Source organism: Nannospalax galili, unplaced genomic scaffold (genome assembly GCF_000622305.1).
Source record: "Nannospalax galili isolate Female #2095 unplaced genomic scaffold, S.galili_v1.0 scaffold1083, whole genome shotgun sequence".
In the NCBI taxonomy this organism is placed as follows: Eukaryota; Metazoa; Chordata; class Mammalia; order Rodentia; family Spalacidae; genus Nannospalax; species Nannospalax galili.
In genome coordinates, this window is record NW_008350331.1 from 1,184,224 (window position 1) to 1,207,213 (window position 22,990).

At 42.9% G+C, this 22,990-nt stretch overlaps 1 protein-coding gene across 5 annotated transcripts in view; it reads right to left on the minus strand.

The window, feature by feature from the left end:
* Mboat1 (membrane bound O-acyltransferase domain containing 1) overlaps positions 1-22,990 on the minus strand; it is a 126,693-nt gene that overhangs the window by 12,128 nt on the left and 91,575 nt on the right. For 3 of the 5 annotated variants that reach the window (XM_029570663.1, XM_029570660.1, XM_029570661.1), the window contains exons 8-12: positions 21,904-22,096; positions 15,329-15,432; positions 12,377-12,441; positions 9,864-9,996; positions 6,637-6,788 (exon numbers count right to left, since the gene is read on the minus strand). In XM_029570663.1, coding sequence (XP_029426523.1) covers positions 6,637-6,788; positions 9,864-9,996; positions 12,377-12,441; positions 15,329-15,432; positions 21,904-22,096 — 647 coding nt within the window. Of the gene's footprint in view, positions 1-6,636; positions 6,789-9,595; positions 9,791-9,863; positions 9,997-12,376; positions 12,442-15,328; positions 15,433-21,903; positions 22,097-22,990 lie in introns of those variants that run through there. The other 2 variants (XM_029570662.1, XR_003851820.1) reach the window with 2 other exon arrangements.

Sequence of the window (22,990 nt, forward strand, 5' to 3'; positions counted from 1 at the left end):
CCCTCCGGTTGCCCACGCTTGGCTAACTGAGTTAGGCAGAAACTTAGATTGTCACAGGCTGGCATTACCCACACGGCTACCCTTAATCATGATGCATTTTTAGCCAAAGACAGGTAAGATGTCCCATGACAAGTACTCCTAAGACAGGACATGCACATGGCCAGGTGCATGATCCAATGATGGGCAAGGCTTGATCAGAGGTGACACAACCTAAGACAGGCAAAAATGCGTAAGATTAGAGAAAGGAGATAGCCACCTCTCCTCAGGGAGCCACCTATGAGGTGGGTAACCCGTGAAATAAAGTCAGTCCGGCCTTAAAATAAAAATTAAAAGGGGGATATGTGGGGACCTAAAAGCCCCACCTTGCATAGGTCCGAAAGGAAGTTACTGGGGGCGTGGCCTGGCTTGCTTTGAAAGTCTGAAGAATACTTCCGCACTGCTGAGGAGTGCATGATCAGCACATGACCATCCTTAAGATACACCCTCAGGGGAGAGGGGGGAGTTCCAGGTGCCTTTATAAGCTTTGGAACACTTGCAATAAATGAGTCCCTGCTTGACTAGGCTCCCCATTGCGTCTGAGTGTCCTCGGGTAATGGGGGCGGCATGGGCTGGCGAATGGCGTGCTTACTCATCCCCAATCCTCACCTCACCGGGGGTCGCGGGTTCGAGTCCCTGGCATCTGGGGGACCCTTTTTAAAACTTTTTAGACACAGGATTTCACACTGTAGCTCAGGCTGGCCTGGAAGTCATTATATAGCTCAGACTGATCTTGAACTTGTCTCTCTCCTGTCTCAGCCTCTTCAAGTGCTGGGGTTGCAGGTGTGAGCCTCGACACCCGGCTCGGAGGCTTTTCTTCTAACACTTTCAAGTGTTTGTTGAACTTAAGGCTTGTGGACAATTTAAAGGGGAAAAGGTTAAGAAATTTAGTGATGAGATTTGAAGAGAGTCTGGACTGAACCCAGACTATTCATAAAAACAAAGCATATCAGAAATATAAATGCTAAGCAACTGGCGACATCTGAGAAACAGGCTCAAACTCAGCTGTCCTCCACTTCTGGTCACTGCACTTAGCCCTAAACAAGCTGAAGATCTGGAAGGCAGCCAGGCTCACCTTCACTAAAATGGCCTTGACGTTTTAATTTCCCTTTACTAGACTTAGTGGCTCTCTTCAAAGATTCTCAACACAGGTTTTGAGGTGTAATCAATAAGCCAAAAGCAAAATGTGACTATTGAAACTCAAATTAATTGCTAGGGACATAGTTCAGTTGGTAGAATGCTTGCCATGTATGCAGCCCTGGGTTCCATCTCCAGCATTATATAAACCAGCTATGGTAGTGTATGCTTATAATCCCAGCAGTCAAGAGGCAGCAGCAGCCAATGATCAGAAGTTCAAGGTCATCCTCAGTTAATAACCAGTTCAAAACCAGCCAGAGCAACAGGACACCCTGTCTCAAAATAAAAGCAATTAACTCAAATAAAATCAAATAGAAAATTCAGTTCCTCAGTCTCATTAGCCACATATCAAATGCCCATAGCCAAGGTATGGGACAGCTGATGCACAGATAAAAGGCATTTTTGTCATCACAGAAACTTCTACTGGATAGAGTTCATCTAGATGGGAAATTTACAATATAAAACCAGAGCAGAGCCTAGGAAGACACCTTGGTGGGTCAGAGTGCTTGCTGAGCAAGCATGAAGACCTGAGTTCAGATCCCCAGCATTCACATTAAAAAAAAAAAAAAAAAAGCTGGGGTGGCCATACATACCAGTAATCACAGCACTGGGGCAGGTGGGGTGATGGGTGTGAGGGCAGAGAAAGGCTTGGGCTTGCTGGCCAGCCAGCCTAACCAAAACACGGCGAGTCCAGGTTCCCTGAGAGGCTCTGCCTCAAAGGGATAAGGTGGAGAGTGATAGAGTAGGACACCTGCTGTCCTTCCGTGGGCTTTACACATGCATTGGTATGTGCACAGAAACACACACCAAACATACATCAAGCACACACACACCAAACACATACACACACAACATACAACACACATACGCACGCCAACACACAAACACACACACACACACCAAACACACAACACACATACACATGCCAGACACACACACACACACACACACACACACACACACACACACACACACACCAAACACCACCTCCACACCAAAAATGCACCAAAGACACACAGACACACACACCAAACAGCCCTACACATCAAACACACACCAGATTAGCATTAGATTAGATCATCTCTAATCAATTAGATTAGATCATCTCTAACAAATAAATTTGTTTCATCCTAAACAAAAGCTTTTTTAAAATGTGCTGTTTTCAAGAGAATAGACAGCTGTTCGATTCCACCCCTCAAGTACTTGCCTAAGTCCCCAAATCAGCATATATTTTAGTTGATTAAATACATGTTAATGCAGACATGCTTTTAGCTTGGTTTGATCTGTAGCCATCTGCTTCCAAATTAGCTTTTCCTGAAGAAGCGTTTGGTAACTGCTCTGCTGATCTTGACATTACAGCGAACCTGGACCCTGAGCATCAGGTCCCCCTCTCAGCCTTGTCTTTCTTGGATGGGGGAGGGGTCCTCACACTTACTCCTCCCCCCTTCAGCCCACCACTGTGCACCCTGAAGTTTGTTCTGCCCACACTTGAATTTCTCTGCTGTTTAGAGCCTGAAGCTGCCTCTGAACACAGAGCTTTTCTCTGTTTCTCCCATCTCCAGAACATCACCCACAACATCCCGCCTTACCCACTGACCTCACACATGCTGGGCCTGCTTCAATCCCATTGCACAAGAGCTCAAACGCCACTTCCTCCTCAAAGCTGCTACCTTCACTCAAGCCAAGTCAGGGGCCTGTTTGATGTGCTCCCTGCAATTCCTTCTAGTCGGTACTCATAAACTTGTCAACCTTGGCCTGTCTGTTCCATTAAGCCATCGCCTCTGCAGGGGCAGAAATGATTTTTTTGTTGTGGCTGTTTGAGATTCTATTCCTAACTAGGAATATTCTATTCCTAGCTTCTAGCACAGTGCCCAGGACACCATAGGTATTAAGTGCTACTCAGCTGAATACAAGCTTTGCTGCTGTCCCATGATATATATATATATTCCTGAAAACTCTACACATGACAGTAGAATACCAGGGCTCATTGGGAAATCATGTCTGAAGCAGACCACTCCAAACTTAAGAGACTGCAAGCAGAGCTCGTAAAAACAATTATCAGGGGCTGGCAACATGGCTCGGTTGCAGGGAGCTTGCCTAGTACACATGGAGCCCTAGGTTTGATCCCAAGCACCCTATAAACCAGGCATGGAAGTAACAGCCTGTAATCTCACCACTTAGGAGATGAAGGCAGGAGGATCCGAAGTTTGAGGCCAGCCTGGGCTACATGAGATAGTGTCTAAGGAAAAAAAAACAAGGAGCTAAAAAGATGTGGAGAGATGGCTCAGCAATTAAAAGCACACACTGCTCTTGCAGAGGACCCAAGTTCAGTTCCCAGCATCCACACCAGGTGACTCACAACTATCTGTTCCTCCAGCTCCAGAGATCCGATGCCCTCTTCTGGCCTCAAAGGGCACCTGCACTCATATACACTTACCACACACATACAATAAAAAATAAATCTTAGAAAATGAATTAGACCCACAGCAAAGACACAGGTCCCAGCTGACAACCTGTAGGGCTGAAAGTTGTTACTAGGGGGTCTCAAAACTGCAGACAACAGAAAACAGCTGATACTGCCTTAAAGCCTTGACATGAGTGGAAGAAAAATGGGGCAGGAGCTAGGGTGATCAGCATGGAAGATGTGCGCCTTTCTGAGGGAGCCCCCGTGACGGGCCCTCTAGTTCCTAGTGGGAGCCTTCTTCGCCCTAAATTCCACACATTCTTATACCATATGCATCTGGAAACAAGCATTCCCCACGTGTACCCGCCCAAATCCCATCCCAGCAATCTGCACAGAACCCTCCTACAGACAGACAAGCCAGTCGGGCCCAGCTCGTGTCAATTCTTATGCAGAGCTGGGACAGCTCCTTCCTTTGCTGCAGCTGAATCCGGGGTTTCTTTGCTGCCCGGAAATTATAATTTTCCTCCTACTCTTTTGGAGTCTCTTTTCTAGAAAAATCTGAGTAGAAACCAGTACAGCTTCCACGTTAGGCCAGCTTGCTACATGACAGCAGCATGGAACTCAAGCAGAACGGAAGTTTTTGATGAGTGTGACACAGTTCACCTCATTTCCTCCCAACATTAAAAATTCATTCTGCATGTAGATGCGGACTCACGCACTAGGTGGTCAAAGTTTCTGCACTCCATTCCTGACCGGAACACCAATTACAGAGATGATGTAGAGCTTATGTAATTTGAGACAGGCAATAGAGAGATTAACAGGAGAAAAGGCATAGACATCCATTATGTGCATGGGAGTTACACAAAGTGTGACACTCACAAAAAAACAGGACCGGACGGCTACGGCTTAAACTCCCTCTTTATAGTAGAGAGGGACGTGGGGGCAGGGAGGCACTTTTAGGGGAAGCACAAGTGATTTTTAGGGGTGATACATGGGCCTGAAGAATAGACAGTAATGTGCTAATGTGAATGGGGGAGATTTCACAGGTCCCACCTCTAGATGAAGAGCTACAGGCAGTCAATGGCTGCTGAGGAAGAAGCAGTTTTCTGCAAGGATGAGCTCTTTCATGGGTTATCTGATGCCAGGTGTTCAGCCAGAAACACACATATGTATGCATAGGGAACAATAATCATTTTTAATATTTTATTTATTATTTTTATTTTATGTGTATGAGTATATTGCCTTCATGTGTGTGAGTGCACCTGTGCTGTGTAATGCCTGCTTGAGGTCAGAAGAAGGCATTGGATTCCCCTGGAACTGGAGTTACAGACAGTTGTTGGTCACCATGTGGGTGCTAGGAATCAAACCTGGGTCCTCTGCAAGAGCAGTCAGCGCTCTCAACCTCTGAGTCATCTTTCCAGCCCCATAACAATAATAATTTTAAAAAGAATAGACAGTAGTCTGGGGAAAAGTTGTATATGGTCTTTGCATGTGACGTTAAATCTCGTCTTTCTACCTGTGCATTAATCTACCGGAACATTTAGGTTTTAGATTGAGGAAATTTAGAGGAAGCTGCTTCTTGCACTCCTGGGGAGAAAAGAAGAGGCAAGCTTGGGGAGCAACCAGAGAGGCCTTGGTTCCTTTAGATCAAAGCACTCACTGTGCCTAAGCATCACAAGCTGGTTACCATTTTCCGAGTACAAACAATTGCAGTGCTTATTTGTAAGTCACTTTCACAACCAAACTACGTCAAAAAACTAACCCAGGAGCTGAAGAGATGCTCAGTCAGTAAAGCACTTGTCATACATGAGGGCCTGCGTTTGAGCACATATCAAAAAAGCTAAGCATGGTATTATGTGATGGTAAACCCAGTGCTACAAAGGTGACGAGGACCCCGGGCTCTCACTGGCCAGTCAGCCTAGCCTATTTGGTGCACTCTAGGCCAAATGTGACACCCTGTTTCAAAGAGCAAGGTGGACAGGTTGACCTCTGGCCTCAACATGCATGTGCACCTGCATATATACAAGTACCTGCACACATACATATACACACACGCTCATGCACACACATAAAAGTAAGCCTGGAAAAGCCTGTGTTACCCAGTAAATAATGCAAGACAACATTTACTGCATACGGGCAAGTGTCCAGGACTGACCTCTGACCTCTGCATGTTCCCTACTCAGTTGTCATGTCCAGGCCTAACAAGGGTGTTCTGAGGTAGATCTATTCTTACCTTCCTTTCACAGTTAAGTCACACAGCTTTAAGACCACAACACTCAACCACTCCATAATGGCAGAAAAACATAACTAATTAAACACAAGCATGAAATAATAAAGTACAAAACTATAGTCTGCAGTTCACTTGCAGCACTGGCTTTCAAATATAAGGGCCTGACAGATCTTTCCCTAAGGGCTGCTGGTCCCCATGTGAGCCTCCACCATGAACATCTGGGAATATAAATCTGCCATGCCCACCCACCAGCATCACACCTCAGTAAAGAGCACAGACCGTCTACATATTGTGCACGTCAGTCAATCCCACAGTTGGCTGCACCCCAACTCCTGCCCTAATTCTGCCTCAAAATGCTCCAGTCTCTAGCACAGCTTAATCCCCAGGAAAAAAGAGCCAATGGCAAGAAATCCACCGCCTGAGTTGTGGGGAGTGTATTTGTGGATTCCTTTCTTTTTCTTTGTTTGAGACAGAGTCTCACAGCCCTAGTTGGGATCCAACTCATGATCCTTCTGCCTCGATTTTATAAGTGCTGGGACATGGCAGTGTGTACCTGCTAGAGTTTGTACTTTGTCTCTATTCCTTCAAGGTGAGCTGCCACGAGAGCCCTTCATGACACTAGGATACTTTCTTTGCAGGTATTGATGCTTGTATGTTGGCATCTTTGGGGCAGTTGTTTCCCCTTAAAGCTTCTATAAGGCATTTTTCACACTGAAGTCACATTTAGTGATTCTTGGTACAACCTCCTAGTAGATTGATTTAATTTACCAATGGCTAAGTCAAACAGATACATTTACTGGGCATCAACTGAGAACAATGGAAAACTTACTTGTATAAACTGATGGTTGGTTCAACAGCCAGTAGGACAAAGGGCGCAGCAATATAGGAGACAGCCAGCTGGGTGGCGGCCCAGGTAACCACATCATAAACACATTTGAGAGCTTTGGAAGAAAGGAAGCGATGTCTGAAGTTGCTCCTCACCTGCAGACCGAGGAAGGCAGAAGTGAGGAGACAGAAGTTACAAAAAGCAACTCCATTCCATGCACACAGGTAGCAGACCACAAGAACACAGGCTGCAGAAAATAACCAACCACCCCAGTTCTATTTCAACTAAAAATTCCATTAGGTTTTTGCCATTTTTTTAAAAAAAATGCACATTCACTACAGAAGACGGTTTAAAAATTAAAAGTTCTTTTTCTTTTTCTTTTTCTTTTTTTTTTTAACCATGTTCTCCTCCAAAAAAGGCATTCTTTAAGAACTTGGCACGCAGTCCTCCAAAGCCTTTCTATTTATACGCATCCACATTTACATTCTTTTAATGCCACCAGTAGATCTTTTCAGCCTGTTTTGTAATCTATCATAGACTTTTTAATGTCAGTAAATGTTAATCCCTAATGTAATTTTAAGTTAATTATGGGAAAGTTAGCTTGCTTGCCCGCCCCTTGTTTTGCTATTATAAACAATTTTGTGATGCATACCCTTATTAGCAAATCTCCGTGCTGTATCCTAACTGCTTCCTATGGAAATATTAATGCAGGTATTGCTACCAGCACTTCTAACAGCGACTGCTATTTATTGAGTGCCTACAACATGCCAAGTCTGTGCTAAGGCTGTATGTGGATCGTGTCTGTTGAATCTTCTAACAAGTCTACTGTATAAGCACCATTATTTCCATTTTATAAATAAGGACACTGATATTTGGGTGAAGAGATATAACCCTTTGAAACATAAATGGAAGACTCTGAGTGGCGGCACACAGCTGTAATTCCAGCACTTGGGAAGTGGAACCAGGAGGGCCAGGAGTTCAAGGCCAGCCTGGGGTATATGAGACCCTGCCTCCAAACAAAAGAAATGGAAAAGCCAAAGATCACACTTGTTTGTGGGTCTGTTGACACAGGTAACTAGACTTGTACCCAGAAAGTGCTCTCATTTCCAGGTTCAAGAATCAAAGGAAGAGCTGGGAGCCATGGTTGGCTAATCAGCAGTTCTGCTCTACAGCAGGAAAGGCTTCCGCAACCAGTGCTACCCAGCAAATTGAAAGACCCTCCTTGGGCCGTGGATGTAGCTCAGCTGGTGGAGTACTTTCCCAACATGCACAAATCCCTGGGTTCAGGTTTGATCCTCAGTACCTTATAAAACCAGGCAGGGTGGCATAGGCTTATGGTCCCAGCATTAGGAGGCAGGAGGATCAGAAGTTCAAACTCATCTTTGGCTACATAGGGAGTTTGAGGCCAGCCTGGATTACATGAGACTCTGTCTCAACAGTAAAAAAGAACAACAACAGCGGGGCATGGTGGTGTACGCCTGTAGTCCCAGCGCTCCAGAGGCAGAGGCAGGTAGATCTCTGTGAGTTCAAGGTCAGCCTAAAAAATAAAAATGATTCTTTTCCTCAGCCCTTACTCCCTTAGGACAGTGACTACGTCTCTGGGTAGCAGGTATGAGATTTTACTGGCTAACTTCCAGAAGCCTAAGACTTCATGACTGTTGAGTTTATTCTTCTTAAAAGAATGGAAGATCTGTTCCATCAATCCTCTCCTCTCCATCTCCTGCCAAACTTACCTGTAAAAACGTTTCCAAGTTCTCAGTAAGGAAAGATCTGCATAAACCAAAGCCCTTATACCAGCAGAGACCAGCAAAAAAAAAGATATTTTAAGGAATATCTACTCTGAATATATCAACAAACAAAATTTTGCCCTTTATTTCTTGGTTTGTCCTGGCTATCTGCTCTTTAGTTTCGTTTTATAATCTGAGTAGGTATATGCATAGGAACACAGTAAAGGTCTTCCTGCCTTCTCATACTCAAATATGAATTTAATTTTCAGAATGTTTTAATTAGCATGACTAGTAATTCATTTTCTACCTTGTTCATATATCTACTCTACTACAATTTCATCTAACTAAAATTGGAAATCCTTGGGGGAGCGCTCTTGTCCTGCTCACTGCAATCGCTGAGACCTATATGGTTGGCATATGACAGGGCTCCTAAAATATTCATAGAATAAGTGCATTGAAGAATGAGTACATAGTGAGGGCTTGGGAGACAGCCAAGTGTGAGTTCTAGCACTGGAATCTACTTTTAAAAAAGAACCAGGCATGGTGGCATTCACTTGTAATCACAGCACTAGGGAGGTAGAAACAGGCAGATCCCCAAGAGTCCTTGGCAGCCAGCAAGCCTACTTCCAGAGTTCCAGGCCAGCGATGACTCAAAAAAGATGGAAGGCATCTGAGGAACAACACCCAGGGTTGTCCTCTGTCCTACACACGAATACATACATGTGCACGAGCACACACACACACACACACAATGAGTAAATAGCAACATTTATACATAAAAAACCATATGATTAATGTCATTATAACCTCTTGGCATTTGAAATAAGGAAAACCAGAATCATGATTAAAGAACAAAACTGGATCAAATACAAAACTCTGTACTGAACACGAATAATGTTATGCTAAGTTGACTGAATTGGACATTCAAAGTTAGGTCCACTGCCAACAGACACAGTTCCTATGGATGCTGTCTCACTGACTGCTCAGAGACGCTGCGAATTATTTCTTGGCTTAGTATAATGACATGAGAAATTAAGAAGGGAATAAGTAAATCTGGGAGAACATACATTAGTTAATAAACATCAACTGTAATTAGCAGCCTTCACATATTCAGTTTTTAATGATTAAAAACGTGTTCATTTCTTAGGGGAGGAAATACTGCTCCTAAAATTCTTTTGTTTAACCTTCTGCAAATAAAATGGTTAATTATTTTTATAATGATTACAAGTACTTACACATTGAAGTATTTCTTAAAAGGAAGACTTTTTGCATATATTTGGATATTTCTTGGATTTTTGAGTAAGATCAAGGGTAGTATATATCGTTTGATTTTTTCAAAAATATAATTCCAGAGGGAAAAGTGCCACAGGGAGGACCCAGTGACTGTGCATCGAAGCACCCTTCACAGCATCCCTCCACTCCGATTCTTGCTACAACAGAAAGCATAACAACAAACACACACACATCAGATTGCTGAAGACCCTACGCCTCCAGGAAGCTTACCGCTCTAGCTGCCAATGTGACAGGGACTCCAGTTAAGAAGGTAAAGTAGTATCCAGGGTAGACGCCATGCCACAGAGCAGACAGGACGAAAGTGAGCACCGTAGGGTACTGGGGAACCCGCTCATAGCACACACTGTAAAGAGAGGAAGGACCGACAAGCCCCAGGTAAACACACCAGATGCCTCTGGCTACACCTGCTCCCTCTGGGGCAGACCACACAGAGGTCCTTAGGTGCCTCTAGGAGGAGGCCTGTCTGACCTTGTCAGAAACTTGCAATGAAATGCAGGAAAGCCTCTGCTGCTCTGGTGTGTTTGAATGTTATCAGAAAAGCACTTTAGCTCAGTTATACATTCTAACCTCATTAAGTTCAATGGCCTGGACTCCCTCACAGGAGAACTATTAGTGTAAAGGCTAGGTGGTCACTTTCAACCTAGCACAAGTTCCTGCCTTACAGAAGCTGATTCTAGCAAAAGTCAAATCCACGAGGGTTATTGATGTGAGTTCCATTGGCATTAAAACATCTGGACTTGGGATAAGCACCCACAAAAATTATTTTCATTTAGCCAACATTAATTTACCTTTCTAACCAGCCCCCTATGCCATCTAACTCATGAGTGCAACCCTATTCATCTCTCTTAGTAGAGTCTAGTGCAAAAACGAATGCGTCAGTTAGAGCATCGGCCCAGAGCCCATCAGATTTTAAGTCACCAAGAGTGATAGAGGTTGAGCAGACTTTGTAAATACATGGTTATCTTGGGGACAAGACCCAGGTCTAAAACAAAGCTCATTTTGTGTATACGTTACACACACAGCCCAAGTGCAACTTTACAGAACACTTCCAGTGTGCCTGTGTTCTGACTGTGTACGAGGTCAGATTCCACTCAGGACATCATGTTAGTGTCCAAAAACTTCAGATTTGGGGGCATCTGTCTTTTCAGATATTCAGATTAGAGATGCTTGAACTGTACTGTGAGGACCTAGAAAATGTCAACAAATGCCTTGAAGATCGTTGGCTCTTTAATTATTGATTAAAATGAAGTGACAGAGCTTTCTCCCCAAAACTTGGTTGACCCATGGCCAATGGCAGTTGAAGAGGCCACTACATGATTCAGTGACAGAACCCAAATAGAAAATGAAACAGAAATTCAAGCAGTTATCACTAATCCATCACTAATGGTTCAAAAATGCCTGATTACATCCAAACTCAGGGTTCCATCTCCCTATTCATTCGCAGAAAAAGAATATAATTGGGAAGGTGGACATAGGTTTGAAATCCCATTCTCAGTAAAATTTCTTTTTTAAATGAGGACTCAATTTATTACATATTTTTATGCTTTGTATCTTTGCCTGAATGAAATGTTTCATTTCTAAAATTTCTCATTATTTATGTGCAGAGAGATGTGCTCAGTCGCCTCAGATTGTATACCCCTAACGGAGTCTGTATGACTCTTGGCATGTTGGGACTACTCGGTATAAAAAAAAAGATGTTGGTGTTAAAATTATTTGTAGTATTAATTAAAAACAATCATGTTCAGACCAGAATTTCAAAAACTGCACGACCAGACTAGCTTTCAGAAAGTGGCACATAAGCGACCTTTAGAGAATTACTACATTGTATCTCCTTTTTGCCTCAATATTTTAAGATTGATTTATTTGTGTGTGTGTGTGTGCGCGTGTGTGCGTGTGTGTGTGCGCCTGCGTGCGCGTGCGGGCGCACATGAATGCAGAGGCCAGAAGCGGGCTAGAGTCACAGGTGATTGTGAGCCGCCCGATATGGGTACTGGGAACTGAACTCCAGTCCTCCTCAAACGCAGCAGGGACTCTCAGCCTTAAGCCATCTCCCCAAGCCTCCCAGTGTTTTGGCTTGTGAAAACCGCTGCTCATGAAAAGCAAAGCTCACCTGTTTCAAACTCTCCCTGCACTTGTTCTGATAGGTACAACCAAGAGGCAGAATTTGGTTCTTTGAAACTAGAATATCATTAGTTCCATAACAAGTAATGCTTTGTAGACAATAGAGACATAGGACAGAGAAACGCCAACAAAAATGCAAACTTAAGAAGCACCAGCATGCGGGGCACCCTAACGCTCTCAGTGCTAGGGATGGGCACAGACTCCATCAGGGATTTGATGCTGACACTGACTTCCCAGGATCTGAAAACTAGACTCTCCCAGTATCAAGTCACACAGCAGAGAGGTCAAGAGCCTCTTTCAAGAGAGAACTTTGGCCCGGTATCTATCTTTCATTCGCCCTGTTTCACTTTCCTCATCTGGGACCTGAGGTCATCTGACTGATGACATCTCACAGATGGACACAAGGAATCAGCAAGTGTCTGGTGTGAACTAATGAGCATCACGAGCACCACCTTCTCAAGCCATAGCTTCTACTTTGTCAGTTACAGGGCATAGATATTAGTACTGTTAGTCAGATGGCCTGATGGCTGGCTACTGCCCACCTCCTGAAGCCCGCCCCAGCATACCCCCGCTGGAAACAAGGTCATTCTTGCACCCCTTACCATTTTAGCCAAGTAGATGTCTGAATATTCCAGTTTTCTAAGTACATTTTGAAACTTGTGGCAGTCTAGAAACAAGAAAATAACAGCTATCATTAGCTTTAAAAATACCTCAAGCAGTGGAAAGTCCTGCCCAGAACTTCCTTGCTGGCGGATTCGATGTGGGATTTCAAATGGGATTACTCACAGCCGAGTCAATCAGCTGTTTCACCGCTGGCGGTAACATTTGGTGGTAACATTTTCTGGCATTTATAAGATTTACTTTGCAACTAAAACTTGGCTTGGGGACTCTCGATTCTTCTCAGAATTTATTTTCACATTATAGCAAAACTGAAGGAGTAGTTTGTGGGTTTCCTTCCATTCTGATTTAGGAAAAAATTAAGTCAAGTGAATTTTAAAATAACTACTCTAAAAAAGGATTTACCACAGGAAAAGTTTAATCTTTTGATTTTAGTGCCTTTACGGACTATTTAAATGACATGGTTATTTTAGTACTATGTAGCCTGTACAAACTAGGTCAGACTGTGGCAGTTGCTTCCGTAAATAGCTACCTAGCTCCAACTGCTTCCAATTTTGTTTGGAATAGTAACAGACTTCATGCATGAAAGGATCATAATACAGGAATGAAAATAAAGAACTATCACCTAACTGACACTAGGTAAGTCAGTCAACCGCCAAAGAAGACATCCCCAAATAAGCTGTGAGCTGTGCTTTCTGGTTCAACTGTATCAAAGTCTGAATGTAAAAAGCACAAAGCAAATATGACGGCCACAACTCTGGAAGAAGGCAGAAAGGGGACACACCACTTTTCCCTCTTAAAAGTTTCTTCAGCCATAAGAAATCTTATATAGGCCACACACCTGCCTAAAGTAGGTGCGTGAAAAGGAGGTAGAGGAGAGAGTGGGGGAGGAAGATAGATGGAAGATGAGAGATAGACGGATAACTGATGGAAGATGGATAACAGGTGGTACATAGAGTAGATGATGAAGAATATAAATAGATAGAGAGGGATACATAATAGGTAGATGATGAATGGTACTAGATAGGTAATTGATAGATAAGACATGACATGAACAGATAGACAAGAGATGACTCAACAGATGACAGATAATACTTAATGATAGGTTGACAGGTGATAAGAAAAGAGATGATAGATAATAGATGGTAGATACACAGAGGATGGAAGGCAGATGGATGACAGATGATAAGGTAACATGATAAATAGGCAGGTAGGTAGATCTATTATTTATCTTGAGTTTTTATTAAAATCCCACTGTCCCTGTCTACTTAGCTAACGAAACACTGTAAACATGGCCTGGAGGCACTGTGACTACATCAGACTCCCATGTTCTTTTGCAGTTTTCCCCTTATCAAATACAATGAAAATATCATATTGTCATTGTCTTTTATAATAATCATATAACTTAATAACAGTCTTTGACCCCAATCACATGCCCACAATGAAAACTTTCTCTTGTGAAATACACTCCTGAGCAGGAGGTCGACTCTGAAGGACAGTGGCCCAGAGTGCTCCAAGGAAGGGAAGTTCTTACACACCCAGCGCTGTCTGACATACATGGAAAAGACAGGCTTGCAGACTTTATAGGCTTTTCCAAGAGTGGGAAATGTTAGGAAACCTGGAACCTGTCCATTGGAGAGGTGGTTTATTGTGATAGAAACAAAGTGTTATTTTCTCAGACTGGCTCCAAATTTGGGTCATTTTCTTGACATATTTTCCAGAGCTTTCAAAAACAAGGAGCCCTCGGAGTCTAGAATCATCCAAACGTCAGTATTTTTGCTGAGTAGAGACTCAATGTTTGTGAAATCTGATTGGCCTAAGTAAGGCATCACATAATGCTAAGAATTTAAGTTGAATGTATGATGCAATTTGGTTGGATAATGGGTCTAAAATGCCCCTATTTCTTTCCACCCATTTGCCTTCTGATGTAACAACTGAAGCAGAGATAACAGAAGGAGGAAGAGGAGGAGGAGGAGGAGGTGGAGGAGGAGGACGAGGAGGAAGAGGAGGAGGCCAAGGACCAAACAAGGAGGAGGATCTCTAACCCTCCCAATAAATCCCACACGTCGTGGTAGGTGAAAGGCGGGTTACCTTCCCTGTGGACTTCAGAATGCAGAAGGCCTTAAACAGAAGGCGAACGCTTTCTCAGTTGCTCCTCCTGAGCTAGCTTCCACCACAGTGGGCAGAAGATAATCAGTCTCCCTGGCTTCCCCAAGCTCTCAGAACTCTGCCTCAAGGTTGGTGGAAAACAAAAACCAACAGCTAACTTGAGTTGCCTGGCCAGAGGGCAACTGCTTCTGCATGTTGGAATCTAGTCCTTTCCTGTTCAGCTGTGGGAGGACAGACTCAGTGACTTGGTAGTCCCTCCATGCTTGTGCAGAGTAAAGCAAGCCAAGATGATGTTGCCCCAAGGAGATCATATCTGGTGCCGAAGACACACAGAGAATTGTGGACCAAGAATAAAAACAGGAAGAGAAAAACCACACTATCCGAGTGGCCTAAAAATTGTGTACCGTGACACCTCTTCTCCAAAGCAAATGGATTAAAATTGCTTCCAAAGGAACCACAGATACCATACAGTATTGAAGTCTAAAAGCAAGAGCCTTCAGTCAGCATGCTAGACTAAAACCCATGTCAAATGCAGACAAGAGAAAATAACATTTGCACTTCCTATTTGGAAGAAAAGGAATGTGAAATCTGGCCCTTTTCCAGATTTCTGGTGTCAATTCTTCCTGGAATCATTAAAATGGTCAAGAAAGTAGGTATCTTGAAAAACAAAAGAAGAGAAGGAGGAAGAGGAGGAGGGGCAGGGGGCTGACCTGTCAAGACCAGTTTCTCTCCAGCATCTGATGAAGGACTCTGACGATCCCATGCTCAAAGCATACTATTTGTTTTAATCGCTGTGGACATTTGTTCCAGAAACACAAAAGACTCACCTCAATTTTCCAGATGTTCAGGTTGGACAGCAAATCCCAACAGAAATTCCCATCCTCATCTATGCCGCTGAACCCAAAGCCAGCTGCGTTGTGTACTGCGTCAGCTGTGTTTTAAGACAACACATCAGGATAAGGGACAAAGGTCGAACAGCAATTTAAAGGCTTACAAACATTTGTCTGGCTTCAACAATGAGAGATATGTGGTAGTTTCTTAGGAAAAGAACCAAAAACATATGAAGGGCTCAGGATCATCATGAGCCAGGCTGTTTGGTGACTTTGATTTCTATTAATTTGTTCCTTTGCCTTTACATAAAGCACTTGCTAACGGCACCGTGCTAGATGTTCATAGAATGGAAAGATGAGAATCAAGAAGTGAGGAAACAGCAGGATTTAGTGACGGGCAGGATGTGAGGGGTAAAGAGAAGACAGTAGAATATACCACAACTCAGAAGCAGAGGCCAGAAGAAGCAGGGATGCGAGAGAGGAAGGGAAGTCACCACTGAAGATGGAAGGGCGTTGTTTCCTTTGGCTCATGGTGGGGAAGGCATGGGGAAGCCGGGTACATTGCACCCCATCCGGAAGCAGAAAGAGGAACACTGGCTGTCCACTCCTTGTCCTTCAGTCCCAGGACTCCAGCTTCCAGGACGGTTGGGTTTTCACACCTCAGTCAAACCTCTCTGGAAACACCCTCACAGACCCACCCAGATATGTGTCCTAGGTCATTTAAAATCCCATTAAGTTGACAATCAAGATTAGTCAGCACAGAAGATGAAGGAGAGATAGGCTACGTCAGGAGAAGATCCAGTTCTGGAAGAAAACAGAGCTTTCCTGGACCTGTTGCCTGTGAAGGGCCGGGTGGGCTATCAATTGACAATGCCAATACGCAGATAAGGAAAGTTTAAAACCCAAGACAAGGAAACAAGCCAGAGTTGTGAACTGGAAGCCAGATGCCTTGGAAGCTACACGTGTACAACAATGATCAAAACTCTTGCACCGTATGTGGTGGCACACACCTGTAATCCTTGCACTTGAGAGGCAGAGGCTGAAAACAGGAGAGTTGGCGGCCATTCTGGGGTATGTCACAAGTTCAAGGACAATTTGGGTTACATGGAGAGAATCTGTCTAAATAAAACAGCACTCTTATCCATGGGATCATTCTAAAGGTTCCACCTCTATCTTTCTTTACTTCATCGATCTATAGCAAAACAGTTCCCACAGGGAACAATTTGCCCAAATCAATTCCTAAATGAAGTGTTTTTGTAACCAAATGCAGTCCTAACAAAAACAACATGTTTCTCTGATAATGATCAGGAGACTAATTCTCTCCTTTATGATGTTTCAAATTCTATTAGAATATTCTCTTCAAGAAAAGAGTAATTAATGACTCACTAATTAAATCATAGCGGTTTAAAGTTTTAGATGCAGAGGAGATTTTAGAGAAATTCTTCCTATAAAGGTTCAAGTGCAAATCAAGAGCCTTGGGAACAGCTATGCTAAAGGAAACAGCCTTCCCCAGGATAGGAAAGGCTGGGTGTCCAACGGCTGGCCACTTGTCCTGGGTTCCATGCCAGGTGCCGGAATGAAAAAAATAATTCTGTTTGTCTCCTCTATTTTTGGTATAGTTGATGGTTTAACAGTGCTTATCTGAGGCTTGGCCTCGGTATAAAATGATCTGGTTTCTTTTAGAAGAAAGGATTGGAAAGGACTGAATCATTCATGCCATCCTCTCTTCTAGATGAAAACTCAGTAGAGACGAAATGGAAAACAAAGCAAGCACGTGTCAGAAAAGGATCCTTGTGGTTTTATCTGTGTAGGAACAAATCTATGAATTACAGACATAAACTAGGGACAGCTAAAACCACAGCTGGACTGCCTGTGGTATAACCAGCACAATGATTCTTAAATTCCCCTTTCTCCCTTCAATTTTTATGTCCAGCACACTTAGACGTAAAAGAGTAGAGCAATGATTGTGTAAATACATGTGTGTTTTCAATAGCTGTCACCTATACTAGTCACATTTTCAGATAGCTGTGACAAAATACCTCACAGAAACAATTTAAAGGGGGAAAGACTTATTTCAGCTCACGGTTCTAAAAGCTTCAATCCATCATGGTTGTAGGGAAGGTGAGGTGGTAAAACAGTGCACATCACGGTACTCAGGAAGTAACGAAAGCAAGATACCCTTGTTCCCTGGCTTTCTCCTTCTCCCTCTTTTATCCCATCTGAGCCCCCACCCAGCCCTTGGCATGGCACTGCCCACATTCAAGGACTGGCGTTCCCTCTTAGTTCACTGTCTCTGGAAACACCCCTACAGATCTATTCAGAAGTATACTAATCTGCTAAGCACTTCTCAGTCCAAACAAGCTGACAACCACAATTAACTGTGACACCACCTTCCTGGGCTTCCTGGGTCTCTACAATCAGTCCCTCCGGCATTTCTTACAATCCTCAGAGCATTGCTAAGACGATCAATAAGTGTGGGCTTTTCAGGATATTAACACAAGGCCTTGGAAGAGGTGTCTAACTCCATACTCCATGAGGATATAAAGAATATAAGAGTGGCACATTTTAAAGAGCTGTTGAAATGAGTGGAGAGTACATAGCACAATACCTGATCCAAAGCAACACTCAGGAGATGGTGGCCATTTTTATTATGATAGTTGGCAGCCATTTTTATTACAATGGCCTCCACTAACTGGGCTGGGAAGGAGACTGAGGCTAGAGATCTTAGTTCGATGTGAAGACCATTCCTGTGGCAAACAAAGCCAGAATATGAAGGCCAGAATTGATTCCACAACCTGAGCAGCTCAGAGTCCCTCTGCTGGACAGACAGATGACCCAAAGGACTGAGTCTCAGAATCACCCTCTTTGGAGAGTCAAAATTCCCTATTCCACGTAGTGCTTTCTGTGTAAGTTCACCCAAGATTCCAGAGCAGTGGGAGGTTCTAATTCACTAGTCCCAGACTAGCTTTCCTTTCATTATACATGGTTCTAATCTATTATGACTGACAAATTAATTTGGACATCCAAATGTCAGTTTGTGATCCTAGGACACAGCTTGGGCTATAGCTGAGTCTCTCTAATTAGTACTAATTAGTTGGGGAGGGATCAGAATTGTATGCTAAGTCCAAAGAAAATAGTTTTATTATTTCAGTATAAACAGTAAGTAGAGCTAGCCTAACACAGCCTGGCACAGCTGAGATCCATGAGAGGCCAGCTTTAAGGATTAAATTTATAATCATGCATAATTAGTACTTCAATTATATGTAAATGGTGTTTTAAAGAGCTGGATAAAACAATTATTCGGGTAAGCAGTTTAAATATTCCCTGATAGACTATTCATTGCTTCTTTATTCATAAATAATACAAAGGTTAATTTCAGACCAATCCACGTAATCTAAACTGGAACAAACTTTAGATCGAGGCTACGCGATTTAATGGAGTGTTTCCACCGAGGCAACCAAGAAAAGAAAGTCATGGGAGAGAGGATGGAGAGTCACGTTCATGTTCACGTTCCCGATGCCTGGGGAGTTCGTCTAAAGGGCAGAATGAAGCCCTGCTCCCTCCCACTCCCCCCCACCCAGCCCCTGCAAACACAACCCACCTCCTGCAGACTCTCCCTATGGAATGGCCTTTCCTTCCTCCTTAAATCAGGAGCTGGTCTAGTCCAAAGCCAGCCCTTAAGCTCTGGGATGCGAAACATGGGAGCAGGAAGGGTAGGGAGAGAAGAGGAAAAGTACAGTAAGTAAAGAAGAACAGTGTGGTAAAAGGGAGGAAGACACATTCTCATTCATACACACACACGTGCACACACACACGTGCACATACGTGCACACACAGGCACACGTGCACACAGGTAGAGCAAAGTCAAAGTACTAACTATTTTGCAGGGAAGAAAAATGCCAGGGTTCCAAAGAGAGCTCCAACCACCCCAGATACAATGCCTAACTACTAAAGAAATCATCCTTTTGAATTTTCAAAGCAACAGATAACAGGGAAGGAAGGAAAGGAGACGTGTGAAGCATGTTTATCATCATTTCCGTATTCTGGCCCCTGGGGCTGCTCCGCAGGCTTCTTGCCCAGCTGCTGGACACATCTGTGTTCCCAAGATTGTGTCATAATCTTGAGGTGCAGAAGATGTCTTACCCAGAATTGAATTCTTCCTAGCACAAAGTTTGATATTCAATAAACAACCCCTGAATTAAACCAAAAGTAAGGGAAGGAAATGCAGCATACTACAGATTCTAACACAGCCCAAAGCCGAGTGTGTCTGGTCAAATGTCAGGGCAAAACCACATTGGGCTAAACTTGTGCATACGTATTTTGTCGTTAAAAATAACCTGGCCCAGTGAGGAACTGTTTAATGGGCACAGAGGTTGTGTCTGAGGTAATGAAAAAAAGTTCCAGAGTTCAACAGTAACTTCTCCTTGAGAAAAACTTGCCATCACTGGACTGTATGCCTAAATGGCTAAAACAGTCCATTTTCTATTACATACACTTTGCAATAATAAATGAAGAAAATAATCTTGAATTCATAAATTTTAATCTATACCATACAACCTCAAGTACAAACTAAGAGGAGAGGAACTGAATGGCCTGCTATCCCTTTATCTGTGGTCTGTGGACAAGGAAGGAATTGTTGAGTCACTGAATTGGCCCAACAAGCCAAGTGCCTGCTCTCCCAGGTCAGACGCCATGATGCTCACCCTCCATGCCTGAAAGGGCATCTTATCAAATCCTTTGCTAGCCTTGGTAAGTGCAGAGATGAGGTTATTCCTCTCTTAGCAAAGCTATAAACAACTCATCTAAAAATGTTTCAAAGGAAAGATAAAACCTTGAGATTGATCAACATGCCCCATGGGAGAAAATGTGGTAAAAATCAAATGAAGCTGTAAAGGTCTTACTTTCCTCAAAATTTAGCTATAAATCTGTTTTAGTTTCCCTTCCAGTTGCTGTGACAAAAATACCCTGACAAAACAACTTAGGGGAGAAAAGGTTTCTTTTAGCTCACAATTTCAGATTATAGTCTGTCATCGAAGGCAAATCCCAGGTGGCAGGAGCTTGAAGGAGCTGGTCACAACCAGTCAAAGGCAGAGGGAGAAGGCATGCAAGCTTACTGATCAGCTCCCTTTCTCTATTCTCACACAGTCCAGGACCCAAACCCAGTGACTGATACCATTCACTTTCAGGCTGGGTCTTCCCATATCAATTAACGTAATTAAGACAGTCCCCCACAGACATGCTCACAGACCAACCTAATCTAAACAATTCCCTATAGTGACTCTCCTCCCAGGAGACTGTATCAAGTTGAAAGTTAAAACCAATCATCACAAATGCAACATAAAAGTTGAAACTTATTTTGACAATTGACATGCTGATTCTAAAATTTATATGGGAACTCAAAAGACCAGTAAGATCTTTACAGTATAGGCTGACTATTCCCCTACTTACTAAGGTCTTTCACAATTTTTCTCAGTAATGTTTTTTAGTTGTCTATATGAATATCTTCTCTTTTGTTTATTTATACCTGGCAATTCAAATTTTTTATTTGACTGATAAAAGCTTTAAGTATTTTTTAATGGATGATATGGAGAAATTCATGCATGCTCAACTCTTTGTTAATTTTTCCATTTATCTTTGTCAATCTTTGGAGATTTACCACATATACCATCATGTCCTGTGGGATTAATAGTTTTTCTTTCTTTCTGACCTCATTCCTCTCTTTCCCTGTTTGTTGGCTTCCTACTTTAGTTAGAACTCCAGTATAATGTTAGATATAAGCGGAGCATCTTGTTCCCAGCCGCAAATGGATGACTCCAATATTTCTGCAATGCATTCTCTTTCTAAAAAGTATCCTTTATTAGATAAAAAGTATTTTATTTAATTCCTAACTTATTAAGATTTTTTTCTTTTTAATATCACAAATGGATGCTGAATTTTATAAAATGCTTTTTCATATCTGTTAAGATAATTTCTTCTTTATTCTGTTAAGGTTTGAGTCACATTGGTTGATCATTAAATGTTAAATCATCTTAAAACAAAAAAATCAAATAAAGTTGAACTTTCCAACCATAAAGAGAAAAAAACTTGAAATCAGTTTCTTTCTAAAACATCAAGTTCAAGCAGTGTGGCCTAAATTAGCATGTGAGGTGGTAAAATTAATTTATTGTACATCCGGTATTACATACAACCCAGAAAAATTAGAAGCAAGCCAGATTGTTCTGGGATTTTTCCATTAACTTTCCACTACACTCAATGGCCAAGTTTGGTTGGTGGAAGCAGAGCCATCCAAGTTTTGACATCTGTTAATAACACTGGGTTTAAACAACAGCCTGGATTCTCTCTCTTTTTTTTTTTTTTTTTTTCCCCTCTTTATCACAGATAATTGAATTTTGGGGGCGTAGACGAGAAGAGTGCAATGTGGGAAAGAAATGATGCTGGCTTCAGCTCACCCCTGCCCTTTATGGATCGGGCTTTGTTTTGATGAGCTGCCAATACCAAGGATGTCCTAGCTAGCCCATCTGAGGAGGACCACTTGATCCCTCATTCATTTCGGGCCACTCCATCAGACTCACCTAATGTCCATGCAAAGTAGTACTTGGGCTTTGCGGCTTGCATAACAATGTATAAGTAGCTCAGTCTAGTCAGAAAGTTGGCTTTATGGACAAACCAGTCATCAACAAGGAAGGTGACAGGGAAGGACTTCGTGAGCGTCAAAAACAAAAGGAGAGACATCAAAGTAAGGCACAACTTCTGTATCACAGCTCGCTGGAAATGGGGGGAGAAAAAAACCAATATAACTACTCAGGTGTGAAGGCCACGCCTTTGGCAAAGACATCTTAATAACACTGTAGATCCAGTAACTGCCTCAGCATTACTCCCCCGAAGGGAGGACAGCAGGCAGTCTTCCTCACAACACAAATCTGATAGGACCACATGCTGTATTTAGATGCAGAACACACAAGTAACTCTTGAGGACTGAAGGTATTCATTACAAACGTGGGCTATATCTGTGTGTGTCTTTCATGAAAGACACAGAGAACATGAACGTTAGAGGGCAGCCATTTCCATCAGAAAGCAATTGATGATTTGCTTTCCAGTGTGACAGCCGGCAGAGCCCTGGAAACAGACTTGAATCACCAGCAAAGTGACTGTGCAGGACTTCCGGCATGAAGGTTTCTGTGCAGGTGATCAAATACCTGAGCTAGTTTGTGGGCAAATAATGGAGAGTTTTAGTTTTCAAAAGATGGTTCAGATGCCTAATCTGGCATTAAGATACACTGACTTTTTAAAGTCCTTGGGATATCCACAGTCACTTTGCCCGGTTCCTCTGACTTTCTAGGAAATGTTATTCTAAAGGTCTATAGTTTCCAGCTTCATAGAAATGGGACACTCATCTTACTCATATGTAATATGACATAGCAACAACACCCCTCTCAGAGGGAATAGTGCTTAAGTGACTGGGCATTTACAAGGTCCTGAGGACAGTGCCTGACTCCCAGGTAAGTGCTCCAACACAGAGAACAGCTTAAATAAGTACTATACTGGGTTTTAAACAGATGTGGGGAGACCGGGATAACTGACCGTGCTCTTTGCTAAGCTGTTTGACATTTTGCTATTGTTTTCTTTTGTTTTTCAATTCTAGAGATTGAACCCGGATCT